General features: G+C 42.3%; 1 protein-coding gene across 4 annotated transcripts in view; it reads left to right on the forward strand.

Annotated features, from left to right (window-relative positions):
• The window catches only part of SPOCK3 (SPARC (osteonectin), cwcv and kazal like domains proteoglycan 3), a gene marked incomplete at both ends in the record, with an annotated part of 376,097 nt that overhangs the window by 72,501 nt on the left and 278,327 nt on the right, over positions 1-25,269 (forward strand). The window contains one exon of one of the 4 annotated variants that reach the window (XM_082618568.1): positions 7,875-7,895. The exons of the other annotated variants lie outside the window; for them this stretch is intronic. Within the exon in view, the coding sequence (XP_082474694.1) occupies positions 7,875-7,895 (21 nt within the window). Of the gene's footprint in view, positions 1-7,874; positions 7,896-25,269 lie in introns of those variants that run through there. 4 annotated transcript variants of the gene reach the window in all.

The following is a 25,269-nucleotide window of genomic DNA, read 5'->3' on the forward strand; positions in this document are numbered from 1 at the left end:
CTGGGGGCCCCAATGGGGGGCTCCGTTCCAGGGCTGTCAGTGATGATAACAGTGGCTTCAGGCCCCCCGTAACCTGTGTCCTCGGGAACAGTGCCACATGAATGAAAGCTTGTGGATGGCTGTAATCACCGTCTGGGGTTTTGAGGGTTTTTTTTTTTAGGATTTTCACACAAGCAGGCGGGGGTGTTCTTAGAGAGACACCTCTTGGAGAGATTGATATGGTGCCTTGAAATAAAAGTACTTCCACTTGAAATGCTCCTCCAGCAGGGAAAATGAATTCTGTTTTTCTGAAAGAGTTAGCAGGAATTATTTTAATAAAGGAAACGTCCTTGTGAAAGAAAAAAAAAAGATTAGGGCTGGGATCAATCTTTCTCAATTTATGGGTCTGTAAACTCTAAATAGAGTGAGAGGTAAGGTATTAAATAATGCTGAGCAAAGGACTAGGGAAAAGTTGCTAAAACGAAATGGAGAAATAATCCCAGTTACGAAGGTAAGCTTGCCTCATACTTACATCATTTTGTTTTACTTTGAAGGAAATCTCATATAAAGGAGGCAAGTGGACAATATAATGACAGCTGAGAGGACAGAAAAAACACAGAATGTTCTAACTAATGGTAAATGTGACTTTTAAGTACCTTTGGATACTTTTGATAAACTTTGAGACAGATTTTTTTTAACTTTAAAAATGAAATTTTGTGATGCATAAATACAATCAGAACACTTTAATGTGACAGTCATATTTATAAAAGCTATGCAGTGGATACCTACCCAGACTTAATTTTCATGCCATTAAAATAACAAAGGAATAGAAAAATACTGGCAAACAAAATTAAATTGAGAGACCAGGACATGAATATCAGTACCCCTACACCTCCCCTCCCCGCAAATTTCTTAGTTTCTTTCTTCAGGAAAATGTCAGTACAAGGTACACAGTCATCAGAGTTACAAGGCAAAGCATAAGACTAGCACCTGTTAGCATCTTGATTTCTTTATGTTCATTGACAGCTCTTATTTTGAAGTAGAACAATAGATCATTTTTGAAATCTCTTAGCTTTCTAATACTTTTCAGATGATTTCTGAGTAAATATACCTATTCATCTCTTGGTTTTAAACAGAGCTAGAGATTGTGGTCCCTGCCTTACGGAGAGGAAAGCCCTGTAAGATGCTCTGTCCATCCCTACGTACCCCTCTTGCAGCTTCACCACAGGTGATACTTAGAAGCCCAGGGAAAACAAAACCAAACACGATTAAGTTCTTGATTATGTTAACATTGAACCCAAATCAAGTAAAATAATTCCTGTGATTAAAGATAGAATAGAATTTGCTTCACTTTTCTCAAATCAGGCAGGAATTAGATAAAATCTGACAGTGTTAAAGAAAGGTTTGCTGAAGTTCTGTTTTCGATGGATTAAGCAGAGTAAACTTATAAATCCCTTGCATTCATATTGCTTGAATAAAATAGTTTGTAGGAACAATAAATGCTGGAGAGGGTGTGGAGAAAAGGGAACCCTCTTGCACGGTTGATGGGAATGTCAATTGATACAGACACTATGGAGAACAGTATGGAGGTTCCTTAAAAAACTAAAAATAGAACTACCATACGACCCAGCAATCCCACTACTGGGCATATACCCTGAGAAAACCATAATTCAGAAAGAGTCTTGTACCACACTGTTCATTGCAGCACTATTTACAGTAGCCAGGACACGGAAGCAACCTAAGTGTCCATCGACAGAGGAATGGATAAAGAAGATGTGGCACATATATGCAATGGAATATTACTCAGCCATAAAAAGAAACGAAGTTAAGTTATTTGTAGTGAGGTGGATGGACCTAGAGTCTGTCATACAGAGTGAAGTAAGTCAGAAAGAGAAAAACAAATACCGTATGCTAACACATACATATGGAATCTAAAAAAAAAAAAAGGTTCTGAAGAGCCTAGGGGCAGGACAGGAATAAAGACACAGACGTAGAGAATGAGGATACGGGGAGGGGGAAGGGTAAGCTGGGACAAAGTGAGAGAGTGGCGTGGACATATATACACCACCAAATGTAAAACAGATAGCTAGTGGGAAGCAGCCACATGGCACAGGGAGATCAGCTCAGTGCTCTGTGACCACCTAGAGGGGTGGGATAGGGCGGGAGGGAGGGAGATGCAAGAGGGAGGAGATACGGGGATGTATGTATACGTATAGCTGATTCACTTTGTTATACAGCAGAAACTCACACACCACTGTAAGCAATTATACTCCAATAAAGATGTTAAAAAAATAAAATAGTTTGTAGGAAAAGGAATAGAACCGATATGACATTGTTATCCTGGATACCAAATATAAAACTTTTAAATAAATTCACAATATGATGAGTCTTTAAATAAAGGATGTTTGATAGAGGCCATGAGTTCACTATTGGTGTCATTATTTATGTTCCTTATTTTTTACACATCTTCTTGGAGAGATGCTAGATGGGAAAGTAAAATTTAATGTTAAGACCTGGGTTTTATTAAATTTCAAGGAGACAAGCATACACATACAGATGTCCTAAATATATTAGGAATACAAATATGCAGAAGAGTTTTCTTAGGTTTGAGATGAACAGTACTTTATGGTTTTGTGTGTGTGTGTGTGTGCGGTACACGGGCCTCTCACTGTTGTGGCCTCTCCTGCTGCGGAGCACAGGCTCCGGACGCGCAGGCTCAGCAGCCATGGCTCACGGGCCCAGCTGCTCCGTGGCATGTGGGATCTTCCCGGACCGGGGCACGAACCTGTGTCCCCTGCATCGGCAGGCGGACTCTCAACCACTGTGCCACCGGGGAAACCCTATGGTCTTTTTTTTGTTATGTTTCTTCTCATTTGTTTTGACTGTATCTTTTATTTTTGACCCAGGCTTGAATCCTGTCTAAATTACTTTCCACTGAGGACAATCATGTGGTGTGTTTAGGGCAGGATGGGCTTCTGTGGTCAGTCAGGGAGGAGGGGGCCCTGGAGCAGCCATCTTCAAAGGCTCCTGGTTTTTATGCCACAGTTGAGCACGTTTTTGTCTTTGGCTTGGTTTATTTATTTATTTTTTTAATTTAATTTTTATTGTATATTGGCATATAGTTGATTTATCATGTGTTAGTTTCAGGTGTAAAGCAAATTGACTCAGTTATGCATATACAGTTATCTATTCTTTTTCAGATTCTTTTCCCATGTAGGTTATTACAGAATATAGAGTAGTGTTCCCTATGCTCTACAGTAGGTCCTTGTTGATTATTTATTCTATATATAGTAGTGTGTTCGTGTCATTCCCAAACTCCTAATTTATCCTCCCCCCCCCTTTCCCCTTTGGTAACCATAAGGTTGTTTTCGAAGTCTTTATTTGTTTTTATTGATTTTCAGCGTGCTGGGGAGAAAAGGAAAACTTAAGCCACAAACAATGAAGATAAATGACTGTCACCCACGCTGAGATCCTGAGCGAGTCTGTGTGTGTGTGTGTGGCAGAGAGACTGAGTAACATTTGCAAGATGACCTGAGCCTTAGAGTTATTCAAACAGCGTGAATTTACAGGAAATGCCCCACTTGGGGTTTGTTGGTTTCTGTTCACCCTCAGTCCGAGAGCCTCGGACTGTGCGCGGCATCCCTGTACTTGCTTGATGAATGCAGATGTGAATGACACCTGTAACCTGCTCCTTAGAAGTAGTTCCACCTTGAGTTAAAACATCTTTTAAATAGAGATTGTGTTTTATTATCTTAAAGCACCATGGGGTCTAATCTGTCCTCACGATATGCTTACAATACAGTGTCGTATAATTCAGTCATTAAAAAATATCTTATATTGTTATTGGTCGTGGTGACATCAAGATGTCCCCATGGTCGTGGTGACAGTGGTGAGAGGAACAGGGCTGCCCTTCCGTGACCTGTGGTCTCACTGGAGCGCAGCCCACACTGGGGGACGCAGGGGCTTGGGACTCGCTGGTTTGGGGGCGTCCAAGGAGCCAGCCTGAGAGGCGAGTGAGGTAGGGGTACGTGGAGAGACCCTGAGATGGGCAAACACAGGCTGGATTTTCATCCCAAGCCCCGGGAGCCTGGGGAGCGAGAGGTGGGAAGGAAAAGAGGTCCCAGGACTCGTCTTGAGGCGGGGGGTCTTTGCAGCATGGAACGGTCAGGAGGAGAGCAGGAAGAAAGGCAGGAGGAATGGCAGGGAGCCCGTGTCCGCTCGGCCAGCGAAGGAGATGTGATAGGGGACGTGGGCTCCAGCTCGGGGCGTGGCGGGAGGCGTGGTAACGTGGGCGGGGTTTCTCCAGGCTGTCCCTTGGATTGAGGGGGCCTGGGGACAGTGCAGGGCCCAGCCTGGAAGCACAGAGCTTTCTGACTCAGGCACGTGGTCGGCGGTTTTGAATAGTGACTAAATGCAGCCTGGAGTGTAGACGGTGTGCTTTCCTGCAGATCCATGTGCTTCACCTTCAGCCCTTGACACCTTCCTCGGAGACTGGAGCAGCCCCGCCTGTGCCTTACCAGGGAGGAGGCACACAGTCTTCACTAGTCAGTGGCGACTGTGAGTCTGAAACAGGACGCCCTTTAAGAGTGGATGCTGGACTTTCAGAGATGCATAGATATGATGAGTTCCATTACCTGTGTTGTTACTCATTAGCCTGTGAGCTCGTGTGTCATTCCTGTATAAAAGCATTCAGAATAGGCAGTCTTCGCATCATAATACTGAAGTGTAATTTACCACTTTAAATGCTATTTAACTTTTGCATTGGTGTTTTGTCTTCCTCCTTTTCTTAAAAACTGGCATAATATTTTCAAACGTTCTGTATACCGCCCTCTCTGCCCCTTTTACCTTCTGTTTACTTTTACAACACTTGTTTTGAGAACATGACTTCTTTTTAACTTTTTTTCTTTTTACTGTTCCCTTCTGAAAACTCAATATATGGTTTGTTATTTAATCTTTTGATAACAGAGTCTAGTTCTATTTACCATTTTCCTGAGGCTGATGTTGCTATTGTCTTGAATACAAGAAAAAGATTTTGGAAAAGACACTGCAATACTAAGTACGTTTTATGAGTTGATTACTGTTCTTTTAGCAGGACTGATGAGAAAATATTGAGAATGGATTCTGTGATTTTAATGTTCTCCAGGACATGTCTAATTGAGTTGTGTGGAGATTGTGAATCTCACACGTATATCTCTTCATGGCGTTTACTGCACCCTTCAGACACCAGCTGTAAGAGATGGAGGGTTGATTGACGTGTGTGCGTGTCATGTCAGTGGTGTGTCACGTCTGTCTGAATCTGTGGTGACCTCGCCAGGACAACGGGACTGTGCTTCATCCCGCACTGGCATTTGTAATGTTCACTGAGGTATTCTACCCCTAAAGAAGGCAATAGTAACTTTTACTCCAGTCTACAGGGAGGAACAAGTGAACACATGGCGCTTTACATTTTTTTATTAGAATCTGCTAGCAAAACAAATATACTCGTGAAAATTATTAACAGGGACTTGGAATAACAGTTTTGCATGGTTAAGTTCGCAGGTTTCTTTTTGTATTATTTTGGAGTTATTTGTGTTTATAGGAGCGATTTTACATTATATTGTACTATTTGTTCATAGTAGTCATAGTATTTTTGTTAAGGATATTATGGATTAATATGCTCCCTATATTAATATTTCATGGGGCATGACTTCTTCCTGAGACATTTCAGAGCAACTAAAACAGTTTTGCCATTAAAAATCTTGCTTGGGGAACTCCCTGGCGGTCTAGTGGGTAGGACTTGGCCCTCTCACTGCTGAGGGCCCGAGATCCATCCCTGGTCTGGGAACTAAGATCCCACAAGCCACGCGTTGCGGCCAAAAAAAAAAAAAAAAAAAAGTCTTCCTTGTGGCTCCCATAGTCAAAATGCAATGGCTCCTTTGGAACAGAGGACAGTCACCGTCACGGCTCTGTCTGTTCTTTAAGGATGTGAAAATGGAGGGTTAGTAGCCGAACATAAAGCCTTGTGATTTACCCACGATTAGAAGTAAATAGTATAAAATCTTGCTCTGCAATTACTTAAGGCCAGGAATCCTGTCAGACACAGTGTCATCCTCCACTCTCTCTTTCAGTGTTCCCTCGTCTCTTACTAATGTTTCTTACATTTGATTCACTTTTCCTACCTGAAACCTGAGAAGAAATCTCTATGAGGCACCAGTGGATTCTGGCATCTCTCACCTGAGGCTGTTACATAAAACTCTGGGGAAGGCATAGTGGGCAGCCGGCAGGGTGAGAACTGGCTGAAAGAGAAAGTCGGACGAGGAAGGTAGTATTATTATCCATGCTGTGATCTGATGAGAGAAGTGTAAGCCATTTACAGGAAAAGAGTGACCTTCTTTAACCTGAAAAAGTCTAGTGCACTGAATGTCAATATTCCAAAAGCCACTTTGGGTATTCACACAGTTATATGAATTATATGTTATTTAAATATATAGATTTAGGTATGGGTATTTTTTTCATTATTAGCTTCAGTTAAATTAAAGCATCTAACTTTGTTGAACCATGAAATGCAGTAGTGTGATTTTGGACCTGCAGGATGATACCCTCTGAATGGGGGGCGTCCATGAATCCTGTGCAGGGAGACATTCTAGCGTTTTAAAACAGTCAAGGTTTATTAGAGAAATAACTTCATTTAAGTAAGATGTTACCCAACGTGGAAATTAATTTAAATGGTAACCTTGAGGATAATAATTCTTTACTCTTGAGGGGGGGGGCTGAATTTTAAAATCATATAAATGAACCCTTTCACTCATATGGGGTTAATCATTTTGACAGTTGTTTTTTTTTTTTGCGGTACGCGGGCCTCTCACTGCTGTGGCCTCTCCCGTGGCGGAGCACAGGCTCTGGACGCGCAGGCTCAGCGGCCATGGCTCACGGGCCCAGCCGCTCTGCGGCACGTGGGATCTTCCCGGACCGGGGCACGAACCCGTATCCCCTGCATCGGCAGGCGGACTCTCAACCACTGCGCCACCAGGGAAGCCCCATTTGGACAGTTTTAATGCACTCATGTTAAAATGAATGTGCTTATGTGTTTGAAATCATGTTCTCTGTTACATTGCAGGGTAGCACCTATTAAAATGTTCAGTTATACTAAATTCAGTCACAAATCCTAAACACCAGGACACACACACAAAATCTACATTATTTCTTGAATGGATGGATAAGCCAACAGAAATTGCTACATACAACACAGTACAAACATTCAGAGTGATTGAGTTATTTGATTTCAAAAATTATTTTAGCAGTTGGTTGGTTGTCCAGTCGTTGTTACATCACAAGACAGCCAGAGTGTGGCTCTCCTTGTTTCCAGGAATGCTCTTTGGACAGAGGTATTAATAATAACTCTAAAAGCTAAAATCGTGTAATTTACCACATGGCAGATGCTGTGCTGTGTGCTTTACAAATATGAGTTTATTTAATCCCCAGGACAACCCTCTGGATAAATACTGTTATCATAAATTGAGGCCTGGTGGTAGGTGACACATCTGAAGTCACTTGAGACTGGAGGGTCCTGGAGCAGGAACCCAGGCTGACGTGGCTCCAGAGTCGCTCTGGTTGGTCACAGACTCTTGTGCCTGTTGAATGTGGTGTGATTTTGACACTTGCATCTTAATGTACAAAGACATCTGTATCTATGCATCAGTTTAGGGCTCTCCTTCATAGAAACCCAGAGCCCACCATGCGTGGAGTTGAAGTGCAACTCTGTTCACAGAACAAGATACTTCAGTGGAAATCATGTGCCACATGTAGAGCTTCTCAGCAGTAAGGAACTTTTCTTTTCCTTTTGTTTTTTGTTTCTGTCGACACTTTCGGGCATTGGTAAGACGGACAAAGGTTGGTGGACAGTAGTGATGATCCACATGCCTTCAGGGCTCAGCCAGGTAATGGAAATTATTAAACGTATAAGACAATAGGGAGGAATAGGTGTGGTAGTAAATTACAGACATAACAGTCTGCCTCAACACTTCAAATTCACTGTTTTTACAGTGTGCACCAAACAAACAAATCTGACTGATGTCAGCCTCAGGCCTTCACTGCTGGTTTCTTATTTCTGTTGTATAATTGTGTAAGTATCTGTCATGATTTCAGTGACTTCAGTGGACATTCTTTTAGAGACGGCTATTTGGTTAAATCATAAGGTATAACATCAGCAGACATTTCCTTTTTTATTCTTTCCAACAAATTTCAGTAACCTTTTCAGATGGTGAAAGTAATTGTTAAGGAAAATTAGAATGAAAATTCTTCATTAGAATGAAGACTTCCTTGATAAGGCCCAGGAATGTTCCATCCAAAACATCTGTTCTAACCTGTACTTAACTTATCAGCAGTTCTTTCCAGGCTCACTGTGTCTCTGCACCTGAGTTTTGTCTTGTACAGTAGAGGATGGCTGCATCCTGCCTTTTATGGGTGAGGGAGGGTGAGGGGCCTCCTGTGTCAGAGCCAAATTCTCCCCAAACCAGTGGGAGTCTTGCTGGTTTAACCCCACGGTTGCCCTTACAGGTCATGTTTGAGGCCCCGGCAGCTGAAACGAAATGTCGCTTTTCCTCCTTCTGGTTCAGAGCACAGAACCGCAGGGGACTAGCTTTTGTACATTCGCTCTTGTGCCCCCCTCTTCCGCTCCGGAGCCGCGGTGACCTTCTCCATTAGGCTGTGGGCGAATCCAAGGGAGAGGTTGGTGTCAGGGCGACGAGGCAGAACCTGAAGTCATCCAAGGACAGGGAAGAAGAGTGGGAACCAAGGCAGGTCCTAGAAGAGAAGAGGCGTAAGTACTGGAAGCCTGGTCAGGATTGTATGAAATTCCTTCGCCTAGATTTGCTAGTGACATTTGAGTATTTCAGAGGAAAGGAACAGAACAGCCCTAAGAAACCAGCATTTCTGTTTCCTGAACAACTTGATGGCCAAGTGGCTCTTTTTTTCTGGTGGAAAAAGAACTTAACGTACTTGTAAAACAGGGCATAATGCCACTTTGATGAAGCTTTTTCAAGAGGAACTAGTTCATGAAATATGAGCAGTTTGTCTATTTAAGGTTTAACGGGGGTGGCAGCTGGTGCTGAGGAGGATTCATTGACGTGAATTTTACAGTTGAAAATGCTCCATAAGCAAACATAGAACATAGACACAGTCGGGATAAATGAGACAGTCTCTCAACCTATAAATTATTCACAGGAACATTTCAATCCTTAAACCTATACAGCCTTGTATTTACAGGGAGTAATAGGGGTATTTCAGGGTGTCATTGGACTGAATTTATTTAATTGAGGGTGAACGTGAGAGATAGGAGAAACTCCAACAGACTAATAACCAAAGGAAAAGGAAAGAAATAATTATGTTGGATTTATAGGTGATTATGGAGATCCTCTGATAAGAAAGCTTTTAAATAAGATGTGTGAGTCTCATTCTGTAATGTAAGCTTTAGAATCCCTTTAGCATCTGCATCTAGCCAGTTTATATTTTGGATTAATTATAATCACAAACGCACACAAAGAAGCGCGACATGCTCGCTCAGCAGAACTCACAGAGGCTGGTGGAGAGGGATTGCCGCCTCGCCCTGGAGCAAAGCCCCACCCACCTCCCGCCGTGACCCTGGCCTTGGGCGGCTCTGGGCTCCCGGCGTCCTGTGAGGGTCCCGGTTCTCTCAGGCTCCTAAGCCGTGCCCCAGCTTCCAGCCCAGTCCGGCCTCCCCAGCTGCCCCTGAGGAGCCGGCCCAGGGCCCTGCGGAGGGCTGGTGGGGTGAGGACGCCCCTGTGATGGGGCTTCTCTGAATTCTACCCCCGACCCAGGCCCACAAACGGCACTTGAATTGTTATGTCTTCTGCCAACTCCTCTTTACCGCGGGTTTGCTCTTGTATCCACCCGCGCCCGGGGCTCCAGGTGGCCGCGGAAGCATTGACCTGGGTCTGGAAGCCCGTGCCTGGTGGCTTCCTTCAGTCCTTAGCGCCGCGATGAACTTAACAACACACGTGCTCCCAGAGTTTCTCTGACTTCTTCTCACTTTTAAAGTGGGAGCGATACGCGTTGCTGCCCTGTGCGTCTTAGCCGTAATTGGAACTGGCTTTGGGGAGGCACGCGTGTACACGGTTTCCAGTTTTAGAAATTAAAATTAATATTGCAGTGAATTTTCTTACCATGTCTTTGGACGTATTTGTGTGTGTGTGTATGTACGTGTGCGTGTGTAGATGTGTGTGCACGTGCGTGTGCGCACGCCTATGTGAGTGTATGTAGCTCGGCACATCTGTGGGATTTCTGAATCATGGACTGTCTCACCTCTGTTTTGATTGCGTGTGTTTTGTTCTCCATGGGAGACTGTTATTGTTCTTGCAGTTATGATTTATTTAAATTTATCCACGTGTTTTTTTCCCATTACTCCGTTCCTCGCTGAGTCGAGTGCTTTTCTCTGCCACGTCCTTGCACGTGAAGAACCACTTCTAGTCACTCTTTCCAATGAGAGTCTCCCGCTGATGACCTCACTCAGCTGTAGTTTGGTTGGAAATACTTATTTTTATTCTTCACACCAAGGATATGGGCATAGAATTCTTTTTGGCAGTCACGTTCTCTCTGGAATTTACAGAGCTTATTTTATTGTCTTCTGGCTTCTGTCATTTGAGTGGAAACAGTGGACTGTCAGTTGTGTCGTTACCAGAGAAGGTTAAACTCCCAGAACCCCCCTCAGCTGCTCGTTAGATTTCAGCTTGCTTCATCTTATGCTTGAGTTTTCTATACCTTATATTTGATTTTGCTTCGTCTTATGTTCGCTTGTGTTTCCCTGCTTGGTGTCCATGATGATTCTTGAATCTATAGCGTGATATTTTCACCACTTTTAGAAAAACTCAGCCATTATTCAAGTATTATGTCAGCATCACCTTCTCTCTTTTCATTACAGTGGCATAAATTAGACCTTATTATCTGGACACCTGTTATATCTTTTTTTTTTTTTTTTTTTTTTTTTTTGCGGTACGCGGGCCTCTCACTGCTGTGGCCTCTCCCGTTGAGGAGCACAGGCTCCGGATGCACAGGCTCAGCGGCCATGGCTCACGGGCCCAGCCGCTCCGCGGCATGTGGGATCTTCCCAGACCGGGGCACGAACCTGTGTCCCCTGCATCAGCAGGCGGACTCTCAACCACTGTGCCACCAGGGAAGCCCAACCTGTTATATCTTTATGCTCCCTTATTTATTTTCATTTTTAAAGATTTTTCTCGTGCTTCATTCTGGAGATTTTCTCCTGAACTTTATAGCAGTCATCTATCCTTTTCCTAATCCGTGGATCAGTGATCTTTTTCTGTAAAAGGCCAGATAGTAAATATTGTGTGCTTTTATAGCCTTGGTCACAACTAGAAAACTTGGCATTATAACACAACAAAGTCATAGCCAGTAGGTAACCTGATGGATATGATTTTGTTCCACTAAAAATTAATTACCAAAACCAAGAGTCTGCCAGATGTGGCCCACAGGCTGAGGTTTGCCAATCCCTTGTCTAATATAGCCTCTTGAATTCATAATTTCATATACTGTATTTTTTATGTCAAGAGTTTACACTTGGCAGGCTTCCCTGGTGGCGCAGTGGTTGAGAGTCCGCCTGCCGTCTGGACCGAAGAGGGTGGAGAGGCATCCTCTGGCTTGGGCATGTCAGCGTGTTGACCTGGAGTGTTTGCACCCCTGCAACCACCCGTATGGGATTTGCGGTTCCTCCCCTGACACGCTGACCTTTTCACATTGATTCTTTCTACCTGCTGCCAAGATGCAAAATCGATATAATCAAGCAGGCAAATCACTTGATAGTGGACTGGCCTGAAAATAGGGGAGAAAATCTCATTACTCAGTGTCCTTGGGTGTGCTGAGAACATGTATAAGACAGGTGCACAGCCCACGGATGCAGTTCTTCTTGATTTATACCCATAGATCTGATACATGATCTTTATTTGACGAAGAGCACAGAATCCAGGGAGCAGGGATGTGAGGCTCATTTCCGACGACATCTCTCGATGATGCCGCATGGCATTTCTCTTTTCCTTCGAAAGCAGCCTTGAGAGATACCCCCGACCCTCATTTCTCCATCTCTGTGTTTCACCTGACATAGAGGGGTCGCGACCAGGTCTGTAATGGAACCGTTTTCACGGGGTGATGGGAGGGGATGGCGAGCCTTGGACATTGCCCGTCCCGTTTCCATCCTCCACCTCCTGTGGAGGCAGGCGAGTCCTGTGAAGCATCACCAGCAACCCTGCAGCCCTGGGGTTTCCTTCCAGAATCCCAGGTCTCGTTCACGAAAACCCAACCAGTTGTTCCCTTCCCTTGGGAATAAAGGTGGGCGTGTTGGCAGAACCCCTAAGTCAGAGCAAGTCAGTAACCCTCAGTTTATCAGTTAGCTAACAGACCACTGAAACCTGTATAAATCTGTATAAAAACCAGCTGGAGATCTTGGAAGAGCCCTGGAAAATCTTTGGAACCCTGAGCTCTATTTGCAGTTCCCTGTTCCACCTCCTTAGGGAGCAGACTCGGGGGATTCATAGGATTTGTGTGTTTGCTGAAACCACATTTTATTCAGGTTTGCTATGTGGTAATAGCTTTCAGGGGTGATAAAGCATATATACTGATTTAAGATGCTAGTACGTTTCCTTTTGATTATTTCACCAAAGGTTTTAAAAGTTACTCTAAAAAATAGCGGCAATATATATATTTTTTATAATCCATTGTTATAAATCTGGGAATCAACCTTGGCAACGGGGTAATTTTAAAAATTTACAGCACACTTTGCCTTTTGGCAGCTGCCTTCGTGGAGCTCATCTGTGATACTTATATGACAGACTCTTAAAATGTGATGAATTAATGTTAAAAGGTGAAAAGTTGAGGTTTTCATTTGTAGTGTCTGGTTGGAAGCTAGTCTCAGATTTTAAAAATTGGTATTTAAAGAATTAAGCAAGTTTTATCTAGAATAATGTATTGTTGTAGCTTCTTTGGAAACTATCCAGGAACAGGGCAGGTGGGCTGCTTGGAACGGTCCTCTCAGCTGGTGCTCCGGAGAGTTCGCTGAGACAGTTCTCGAGGCTGTGATGTAAAAATGTAAAAACGCGCTCGAATAAAGACCAGTCATTCATGTCAACTTTCAGTGGGAAAAAGTGACTGGCGTTGGTATTTAAATTATGAAAATATTTCAAAATTGAACTACAGTTGGAAATTATGTTCTTTTTAAAAAGACTATTTTTTAGAGAAATTGAAGGCACACAACAGAATTGAGATGAAGATACAGTGGCTTCCCTTATACCTCTGTATCAACCGTCAACAGCAACATCCCCACCAGATGGTACATTTGTTACAATTGATGGACCTACAGTGACACATCATCACCCAAAGTCCATAGTTTACTTACGGCTCACTCTTGGCATTTCATGGGTTTGAGCAGATGTATAATGATACGTATCCATCACTATAATATTAGAGAAGTTATTTTCACTCCCCTGAAAATTCTCTGTGCTCTGCCTGTTCAGCTTTCCTCCCACCAAACGCCTGGCAACCACTGATCTTTTTGCTGTCTCCACAGTTTTGCCTTTTCTAGAAGGTCATAGAGTTGGCATCATACAATCTGCAGCCTTTTCAAACGGACTTCTTTCACTTAGTCATATGCATTTAAGGTTCTTTCATGTCTTTTCACGACTTGATAGCTCATTTCTTTTTAGTGCTGAGTCATATTCCATTGTCTCGATGGACGTATCAGTTTATTTATCCATCAGCTACTGGAGGACATGTTGGTTGCTTCCAAGTTACGGAAATTATGAATAAAGCTGCTCTAAACTTCCACGTGTAGGTTTTTATCTGGACACAACTTTTCAGCTCTTTAGAGTAAATACCAAGGAGCACAATTGCTGGATGTGTGATGAGAATGTTTAGCTTTCTAAGAAACCACCAAACTGTCTTCCGAAGTGGCTGCACCATCCTGCATCCCCACCAGCAGTGATGAGAGTTCCTGTTGCTCCACCTCCGCACCAGCATTTGGTGATGTCAGTGTCTGGATTTTGGCCATTCTCATAGGTGTGTAGTGGTTTCTCATTGTAGTTTTTTCATTTCCCTGATGACAGCTGATGTGGAAGATCTTTTCATGTGCTGCTCTGCTATCTGTGTATCTTCTTAGATGTTTGTTAAGATCTTTGGTACATTTTTTAATCAGGTTGCTTATGTTCTTTATTTTTGAATTTTAAGTATTCTTTGTATGTTTTGGATAACAGTCCATTATGTCTCTGTGTCTTTTGCAAATATTTTATCCCAGTCTGTGGCTTATCTTCTCATTCTCTTAACATTGTCTTTTACTGAGCAGAAGTTTTTCGTGTTAAAAAAATTCAACTTATCACGTATTTCTTTTTTTTTTTTTTTTTTGGTACGTGGGCCTCTCACTGTTGTGGCCTCTCCCGCTGCAGAGCACAGGCTCCGGACACGCAGGCTCAGCGGCCATGGCTCACGGGCCCAGCCGCTCCGTGGCACGCGGGATCTTCCCGGACCAGGGCACAAACCCATGTCCCCCGCATCGGCAGGTGGACTCTCAACCACTGCGCCACCAGGGAAGCCCTATCACGTATTTCTTTCATGGATTCTGCCTTTGTTATTGTGTCTAAAAGGGCACCACCGTACCTAAGGTTATCTATGTTTTCCCCAACATTACTTTCTAGGTATTTTATAGTTTGCATTTTACATTTATGCTACTTTCTAGGAATTTTATTTTTTGTGTTTTTCATTTAGGTCTGTGATCCATTTTGAGTCAGCTTTGGTGAAGAATGTAAGGTCTGTGTTTAGGTTATTTTTTCTGGTAGGAAAATATGTTCTTGCTTTAGCAAATTTTGCTATATCTCCCTTAATGCTTTTATTTACATGTTTGCATTTATGTATGTTTCAGTTAAGAAATTTTCACCATTTTTTAGTTTTGAAATTTTTTCGTTAAGAATTATTCTTAGAACATGTTCTATGTAACTACTTTTAGAAATATCAATATCATTTATGTAAGAGAAAAGTGAGTAACATTATTTTATATTAAATTATATTTAGATTTCTTTAGCCTTGTAAGTGGTCACTAGCTTATTTTGAAATAAGGTATATTTGTATGCGATTCTGAAACATGGTTATTATAAATATTTGACATAGATACTCCTGATAATTAAAGTTTTTTTAATAAAAAATAAAGCCCTCTGTCACCTGGGACAATAAATTATAAAATGCCACTGATAACACTGACATTCATCTATATTCAGGGGAATATTCATTAGTAGTTAATAACCTCATATTGGAAGAGTTTTTTTAAAGTATTGTTTAACTGTTTAATGAAAAGTTGCCTGGAATTTTATGCTGTATTTTAGAATTTATTCCTTCTTCCTGTCTGTCAATGCATTTGTTCATTCAACATTTATTGAGTACTTCCTTACCCGTAGTCGGGGGTCAGTGGATATATGTATTATGGATAAATGATGAAATAGAACACAAACGAAGGTATTGTGCATTCTGTCTTTGATGGATACTCACTGATCCTGCTTTCGCTGACGTGTCTTTCATTGGTCTGCCCGTCCTTACACTGGGTTCCTTACCTGGAAGTTAAGGAGTCATAGAACTAAGAGATGAGGATCCCGTCTCTGTGTGTGTGTGTGTTCCTTAAACAAAGCAAGATTTTAAAAGACATCTTTGTGCCTAGAACACTTTCTAGCCTAAACGGAGGTGCAAATATCATGGCTGCAGTTTGTGGAATATCTATTCTTTCTTTCTGTTTGTCTGTTATTTTTCTGAGAAACAGAGAAAAACAGGTTGCAAGCTGAGTAAGGCTGAGGGGGGGTGTTGAGGAGACGTGGTCTGAGATGTTCTTCCAGGGGTGCGGGGAGGGAGGGACCAGGGAGATGGGTGCTGGGTACCGCCGAGCTCCCGCCTGACGAGAGGTCACGAATTGTGTCAGGGCTCGCACGGCTGTGTGCTTTATGCAGCTTTGTGCGTTCAGACCCCGAGGAGCTGCAGATTCGGCTTAAACCAAGGCTGGGATTCATGCAAGCACATCTGTGAAGGGAGCGAATGGTGGGCTTGTGCCCAAAAGAAACTAAAATAATTTACTAAGGAATTTAAGCTGGTAAGGCTAGAGAGGGAGACGTCAGGGGTGGGGGTGATAAGGAGCATTGGACACGCGGTAGGAGGGTTGGGTTCAAGGTGTAGGCGGCCCGAGGCCACTTGCTGCTGGACTTTCCGGAGGGAGGGGAGGGTGCTGCTGGGGGGGGTGTTTGGCTGCATCTTGAAAGCAGTGGCCGCGGTGGGCAGTTCTGTGCTCCCGGGAGCGCGAGCGGCTGGGCTTTGTGGACGCGCCACCGCTGAGCAGAGGACGTGGAGGGGCTGAGACGCAGGGAGGGCCCTTGGCGCGGGCGCAGGCATCGCGCAGCGCTGTGCTGGGAGGAGTTGTGAGAAGTGGCCACTCAGAGCCTTCAAGCAATGAGAGGAAAGAAAACGGGTCCAAGAAAAGAAAGCTGATCGTTAGGGAGGAGGACGGTGAGTGCGTCCTGAAGTTGCGGATTCAGAGCTGGTGCCTTGGAGGAGGAAGCGGGGAGGGCGCGTGGTCTTAGGAACGACTGCCAGGCCTGTGACAACTCCCGACCCCACAACCAGGCCTTTGTGGGCACAGCTGGTGCAGAAAACAGCCACTGCCTGGGTGGACTTAGGGGGAAATTCTGCTGAGACTGTGGGGACTAGGGGGCTACAGGTCAGCAACTTCACCAAAGCCTGAGCATGCGTTTAAACATCACCAGGTGGCAGTTCCAGGGGACGTGTGTAGGGGCCTGAGCTAACTGCGGGGGCTTTGAGCCTGATGATACTGCCTCAAGGGATTAAATCCTAGACGGTCACTATGCAAATGGCAGAAACCACAAGGATTTGGGTAATGGGGCAACATACCCTGTGTCTCAGAAATATATTTTGGAAGTAAATTCCATTGGTTGCCCGTTTGGGAATCATTTGGTTAGGGAATAAAATAATCTGACTGATGGACATGTTGCTTCACTGAGATCATCTTTTCAAAAATTAGCCAACATTTGAAGAATTAGTACACAATGAAACAGAAACAGTAGAACTTTCTGAGAATGTCTTAATTTTTTATTAGGAGCAAAGTCATTGCTTTTGAGTTGATATTTCATATCCTCTTTCTATCCTAACTATTTCTGCAGACTCTTGATGCAGAAGGATTATTGGGTGGGTGGGTGGATGAAGTTGACTTCTCGTTGACCCTTTAGTAAATCTGAGAAATGGTTTTCTGACAGGGAACGAGGTGGTGTTTGTGTGTGTGTGAGAGAAGTGACAGGAGCACAGGATCACTGGGGGTGTTTCTCTGAGCTCAGCAGGCAGGGAGAGGTCGCTCTGAGCAGGAGAGGAGATGGGCAGCTCCTGAACAGAAGACCTGGGTACAGGACGTCTGTCAGTCCGAGAGAGAGAGCATCTAACAACAGCTGCCTGCGGTCAGTGACCCTGGAAACTCCTGAGAGGAGAGGCCTTGACAACATACACCTCGGGACACATTATTTATTGATGGAAATAAAATATTTCATAAGAAGTAAGCTGATAGTGGGAATGTGGTATTGGTTGCTCTTGAAAAGGATAGATCTATATTTCAGTAGCACAGGCATCAACGGATACAGAATATGAGGATAAATAAGCTTCTGAACACATTGTAAGACAGAAAGAAAGGCTGGGGTGATCTTAGGTTATACTTACGGTGAGAACTCAGAGCAAACTACAGAACTGAGTGTCATGAGAAGGAAATTAATGTGTCAAATTGCACTTCAGTTTTGTTAAGATCTTCAGCTATTTTCAAAGTGATTTTGAATATAGCAGTGAATGTCATTTTCTCTGTGCAGTAATAGGTGAATCATTCAAAAAGGGAAAGTTTAAACATAGAGCAGGAAAAATGACAGGCACAGGCAACAGGATTTAAGTCCATTAAATGCCAACGCAACACTTTTTATAAATTAAAAGAAAAAAGTGGAAAGAGGTAACTAATGCTTAATGACCAGTTTGTGCAACACTGTTGGTTTCAGGGGGTAAGGGAAGGGACGAACTCTGATTAAGAGAAGCTTTAGACTCATGTAAGCTTACAAGAGAAGCATAAGATACAGTTTTTGTGTGGGCCACCAATTCCCGAGCCTTTCCAAGGTCCTGTAGTCAAATATGTTTTTGCCTTTCATCAACTCCAGCCTCTGCAGGGTTAAGTTTCCATGTATTTCTGATCTGCTGAGTCATATATCACATGTGCATCTAATTTCCAACTAACAAAGTTCTGTTGATATATCTTGTCTGTTCTGGTCTACATTATATGTGTCCTTGTATGTTTATATGTTTGTGCCTTTACAATCATTTTACTAGGAAATCAGGAAACATGCTTCATTAAATCGGCCATATTTAATTCCAAGTACTTTTTAAATATATAAGTAAAAATGAATTAAAATCATAAAATACTGACAAGTGAAGTATTGAAATGGTGCAGTTTATCTTGCTTTCAAGACATTAACCTAGATTCACAATTATAATTATATATTTTAGCTATGGGAGGAAGAATAAAAATGACTGGGGAAAAATCCCTAAGAAGAATCAAAAGCAACTATTCTATTTTACTCTTTCAGAAAATAATTATTACAGATATTCTATGGGAAGAACTTTACTTGTTGATTTCAAAATTATGAAGATGAATTATACACTGATCCCTGCCTTCTAGGGAACATAAAGTCGAAAGTAAAAGACATAATTCGTGAGATAAATAACCAATAGGACTTGATAGACAATGAGCCTTGCATCAGAAAGTGATGGATAAAATGCCCTGGGAACTTAGGGGAAAGAAGAGACGAGTTTTTTTTCTGGGGGATCTGAAAGGCTTTATGGAGGGGTTGGCCACTGAAGGTTTTAGAATTTGGAGTTGCTTTGGGGCCAGTACACAGCTTTGAAGGGATGTACTGAGTGAGAGACAGAACATGATTAGATTAAAACGCTGGAAACAGGAAACCCAGCTGGGTCAGAGGGTCAGAAACAGTGTGAAAAACAGTGTGGGGAAGCAGTTGAGCTTGGTTATTGGTTCTGTAACCGTGAAGAGGTTTAGGGATTTTCAGCAAGGCTGTGAGATGCTAAGAGCTGGGCATTAAGGTCAGTCCTGCAACTGTGAATATTTCACTAAGGGGGGAATTACTTTTGAAAATTTTACAAGTCAGAAAAATGGCATTTATTGAAGTAAGTGCAGTATAGGTCTCCCTCTGTGGAGCCAGGAGCCCCTGCGCCATGAACCGGTAGGAAACTTAGGTGGTAACTGAGACAAATTTCTGGAGGCTGAATGCAGACCAGCAGGAGAATGAGAGAACCCTGTGGGTCTGTGTCTGGACGGGGGATGGCTGTATCCTGTGTTCTACTCACATGCCCAGAGCATTCTCCAGAAGAAAGACGTGGTCTCCAGGGGAAGCGACTTTACCAAGGCTCTGGGATGAGGATTTACTCTCAGTAACGGAGTACCCCTCCTAAGGGGAAGGAAAGCCCTACCACCGGAGAAACAGTTGTGAAGGTCACAGCCCAGACACAGACACACTGAAACACTCAGATTTAATCATAAGGGAATAGAGGGCTTCCTGCCCACAGCTTCCCATCACACCAGCAGGGTCTGTATAACAGTAAAGTTACAGCAGAACAGATGCAGGACAGACTCTCTGAGGAGGAGGATTGAGGGAAACCAAAGTCAGGAAGGACCACAACAGGGGGCTGAGGAGAAGTGATACAGATGGAGAGAGAGACGTGATAAAGTGGAATCTTTTAAATGCTCAAATAAAACCAGAGAGGGCAGAAAAAAACGAGGGGTTAAAAATAGCAAATGCAACCAATAGGAGGCAGAAAAATGGTAGCTATTGACCTAAGACCCAACCATATGTTGTTTATAAGAGACTCACTTTAAATGCAAAAACTCAGCTGGATCACAAGTCAAGGGAAGGAGAAAGATATGCCATGCTAACCCAATCAGATGAAAGCTGGAGTAGCTTTATTGATTCTGGAAAATTCTAATTCCAAACAAAGAAAAATAGCAGGGATAAAGAGGAGCATTACATCACAATAAAGGGCTCAATTTTCCAAGAAGACATAGCAATGCTAAATGTGTTTGCACCTAATGAGAGTGTCAAAATGGCACCTGAAACCTGGGTTCCCCTCTTGGTGGGTGTTGAGCCAATAGACGTAGCCAAGGCAAAGACTGGGAGAAGGAAGGATTTATTACTTGCAGCAAGTAAGGAGGACACTGGGGATCTCTCCCCAAGCAGTGTCTCCCCAAAAGCAAAACTGAGGAAGTTCAAAGCTAAAGGTACCTGCATATTCATGAGGGGGGTTGAGCAGAGGAGACCAGCATAGAGTTGGGGCAAAGGTCAGCTGAGTCCAATCTTTAGTTGATTGAAGTCAAGAGGGTCAACATCATCATTCCACCCTCCACCCGGGAGGGAGCCTGAGTTCCTGCAGAATTATAGCACATGTGCTGTACATCCCTTGAGGATCCCGGACTCTGTTTTATTGCTGAGCGATTGTTTCTTGACTGCTTTTCCTTTGTTCCCTTAAGATCATCAATACCTGAGACCTGTTCAAGGGTAAGCACTGTGTCCAGGCTTAGATCCCAAAATGGCTTTGGCCAAAAATGGCTTCTCTTATGTCAGGAAAGCCATGCCTGGTTCTCTCTCCCTGGGGACCCCTTACCCTATCTGGTCACAAAAATACGTAAAGCAAACACTGATGGATATGAAAGGAGAAATAGATGAACCCATTATTATAGTTTATGACCTCAAAACCCCTCTTTCAGTAATTGATAAATAAAACAGGCTGAATATCAGCAAAGATATAAATGATTGCACAGTCCTGTCAGTCACCTTGTTGTAGTCGACACTTGTTAGAAGTAAGCATTAAACTGCAGCAGAGAACACACTCTTCTCAAGCGCACAGGGAACCTCACACCCTGGGCCACAGAACACAACTAACACATAACTAAGCAATAGAAATTGTACAAAGTATGTTCTCACAACACAGTGGAGTCAAACTAGAATTCAGTAACAAAACGATAACTGGAAGTTCCAAAATATTGGGAGAATAAACAACACATTTCTAAATCTGCAAGAGAAATTTAGAAATACCTTCAACTGGGTGAAAATGAAATTATAATTAATCAAAATGTGTGGAATGCAGCAAAAGAAATGCTTACAGGGAAGTTTATAACAGTAAACACCTATATCATCAAAGAAGAGAGATCGAAATGCAGTAATCTAAGTCTACACTTTTAAGAAACTAGAGAAAGAAGAGCAATGTAATCCCCAAACAAGTAAAGAATAATAAACAATAAAAATTAGAATAGAAATTAATAAAATCAAAAACAAGAAAACAGTATATAAAATCAACATCTAATTTTTTTGAAAAGGTCAATAAATTGTAGCATTTGGGAGAAGAGGAAGAGAGAGAGAACAATTTAGCAATATCAGAAATATGAGAGAGGTCCTCCCTACTGACCTGTGGACATTAAAAGGACTATAAAGGAATAGTCTGATGACTCTAGGGCCACAACTTGATAACTTAGCTGAAATGGACCAATTTCTTGAGAGACACAAACTCCCTACCTCTCACCAGGAGAATTTGATAACTGAGGAGGCCTGTGAATATTAAATAAGTTAATTAATATATAATTAATTAAATATTAAATAATTACCTTAATTATTTAAGGTTATTAATTATTAATTTATTTAATGTAATTAATTAAATATTAAATAATAACCTTCCAAAAAATAAAGAGCCAGTGATGGTTTCACTGGTGAATTCAGCTAAATATTTAAGGAAGAAATGATAGTAATTCTCCACCAACTCATCCAGAAAATAGAATCAGGGGAACACTTCTTAACTATGATGCCAGTATTACCCTAGTACCAAACAAATAAGGATGGTACAAGAAATGAAAACTATAGCTCAATATCTCTAATGAACATACATGCAAAAATATTCAACAAAGTAATCATAAATCAAAATCAACACTATACAAATAAGTACACACCACAGCAGTGTGATTTATTCTCACTATACAAGGCTTGTTCAGAATTTGAACATCAGTCAGTGTAATCAACATTAAGAGGCAAAAGAAGAAAAATCCTCCTATCCCATCACTTGTTGCTAAAGAGACATTTGACAAAATCCACTTCACACTCATGAAAAAAACAGCAAAATAGGACTGCAGGGGACCTTTGTAAACATAATAAAGGACATCGACACAAGACCTACAAATTATACTTAATGGGTTGACAGTGGATTCTTGCCCCTTAAGATCAAGAATGAGTAAGCTCCTTCATCACTTTTCCATGGATATCAAACCTTCTGTGACGGGTGATTTCCTGTGTCAATTTGATGGGGTGACAGGATGCCTAGATATTTGGTTAAATTATTATGGCGTATGTGAGGGTATTTCTGGATGAACCAGTAGACCGAGCAAAGCAGAATGCCCTCCCGAATGGGAGTGGGCCTCCTCCAATCTGTTGAAGACCTGGGTAGAGTAAAAGGCTGACTAAAGAAGAATTCTTTCTCTCTGTCTGGCCGTCTTTGAGCTGAGACGTTGGTCTTCTCCTGTCTTTGGACTTGGACTCAGACTGGAGCACACACCATTGGCTCTTCTGTTTCTCAGGCCTTCGGACTGGAACTGGACCAGTCCGTTCTCCTGGGTCTGGGCTTTCCAGCCTCTGCAATCACACGACCAGTTGCTTATAATAAATCTTTTCACATATACACACACTCTTGATTCTGATTCTCAGGAGAACCCTGACTAATACACTCTCTTTGTTCATAGCTGAAAATGTTGTATAAGTAGGGAATCCCAGTGGTTCGACAAGACACTTTCCTGCACTAATAAGCAAAGAGGCAAGGAGACAGCAAACGAGGAGAATACTCAGAAGTCAACTGCTTTCCTGTATGCGTCAAGGAGCAGCTAGAATTTGACTTTAAGGAAACAAAGCCATTTACCATATAACCAAATAAATGAAATACTTAGCTGTAAAACTAAAAAAAAAAATATTTAGAGGATCTGTATGTGGAAAGCTCTAAAACCTGAATGAAGGAAATATAATTATCTCAGTAAATTTAGAGGTATTCCAGGTACATAGATAGGAACACTCAATATTGTTCAGATGCCAGTTCTTCTCAACTGTATCTACATATTCAGTGCAATCCCATTCAGAATCCCAGCAAGCGGTTTTTAAAAATGAGACTTTATTTTTTCAGAGCAGTTTTAGGTTCACAGCAAAAGTGAGTGGAAAGTGCAGAAGTTTCCCATAAACCCCTGCCCCCCGCCCCGTGCACAGCCTCCCTACCATCAGTATCCCCACCAGAGGGTTCATTTGTTACAGTTGATGAACCTGATTTAACACATTGTAATCACTCAGTCCGTAGTTTACATTAGGGTTCACTCTTGGTGTTGTACATCCTGGGAGTATTGATAAATGTATAATAACCTGTGTCCACCATTCTCATGTCACACAGAATAGTTTCACTGCCCTAAAAGTCCTCCGTGCTCCACCTATTCATCCTCCCTCCCCACTGACCCCTGCAAGCACTGATCCTTTCACTGTCTCCATAGTTTTGCCTTTTTCAGAAAGTCTTGGAGTTGAAATCGTACCATGTGTAGCCTTTTCAGGTTGGCTTCTTTCACTTAGTGATATATGCGTATAAGGTTCTTCCATTTGATTTTATAGCTTATTTCTTTTCAGCTTCCTTGATGTATCAGTTTATTTATCCATTCACCTACTGAAGGACATGGTTGGTTCTAAGTTTTGTCAATTATGAACAAAGTTGCTCTAAGATACATTCATGTGTAGGTTTTCAACTCATTTGGGTAAATGCCAAGGAGCCTGGTTGCTGGATCATAGGTAGGAGTATGCTTAGTTGTGTAAGAAACCACCAAACTGTCTTCCCAAGTGGCTGCACCATTTCTGCGTTCCCACCAGCAATGGATGGGAGTTCCTGTTGCTCCACATCCTTGCCAGCAATTGGTGCTGTCAAGTGTTTTGGATTTTGGCCATTCCAATAGGTGTGTGATGCTATTTTGTTTTAATCTGCAAGTCCCTGATAACATAGGACGTGGACCAGTTTTTCATATGTTTATTTTCCATCTATATATCTTCTTTGGTGATGTGTCCGTTCAGATCTTTTGCCCATTTTATTAATCAGGTTGTTTGTTTTCTATTATTGAGTTTTAAACATTTTTGGTGTGTTTTGGATAACAGTCCTTTATCAGATGTGTGTTTTGCAAATATTTTTTTCCCAGTCTGTGGCTTGTCTTCTCATTTTCTTGAGGATATATTTTTAGATATAGAAAAACTGATACTAAACTTTATTTGGAAAAGTAAAAGACTCAGAAGAGCCAACATAATTCTGAAGAAGGAAAATGAGGACTCAAACTACCGTATCAGAGGATTTACTGTAGAGCTACTGTAATCAAGACAGTATTATATGGGCATAGCAATAGATATATAAGTGACTTCAATTGTAACGAAATACCACAAACTAGGTAGATTATAAACAACAGAAATTTATTTCTCCCTGTTCTGGAGGCTGAAAGTCCAAGATCACGGGGCCAGCATGGGTTGGGTTGGGTTCTGGTGAGAACCCTCTTCCAGGTTCATAGTAGATTCCATGTCACTGTGCCCTCATGTGGTGGAAGGGATGAGGGATCTTTCTGGGACCTCTTTTATCAGGGCTCTTGTGCCATCGTGAGGACTCCACCCTTATGACCTAAGCACCTTCCAAAGGCTCCACTTTCTAATACCATCATCTTTGGGGTTAGGATTTCAACATATGAATTTGGGGGAAACAAACATTCAGACCATTGCCATAGGTCAAGGGAAAAGAAGAAACAGCCCAGATAGACTAACAAATGCCATCGACTGACCTACGACAAGAGAGCAAAGTCAACTGCATGGAGAAGGAATTGCATTTTCAGTAAATGGTGCTGAAACAATTGGATGTCCACGTGCAAAACACACGAGGATTTAGACACAGACTTTTCACAAAATTTACTCAAAACGGATCATAGACCTATACAAAGTTACAAAGCTTCTTAAAGGAAACATGGGATAAAATGTTACTTTGGGTTTGGTGATCAGGTTTTAAATACAGCACTGAAAGCACAATCTATGAGAGAAAAAATAGAGTGGACTGTATTAAAATAAAAACCTTCCACCCCGTGAAAGTCACTATTAGGAGAAAGAGAGGTAACTATAGATC

Source organism: Mesoplodon mirus, assembly GCF_964341445.2.
Source record: "Mesoplodon mirus genome assembly, chromosome: 1".
Taxonomy (NCBI): domain Eukaryota; kingdom Metazoa; phylum Chordata; class Mammalia; order Artiodactyla; family Ziphiidae; genus Mesoplodon; species Mesoplodon mirus.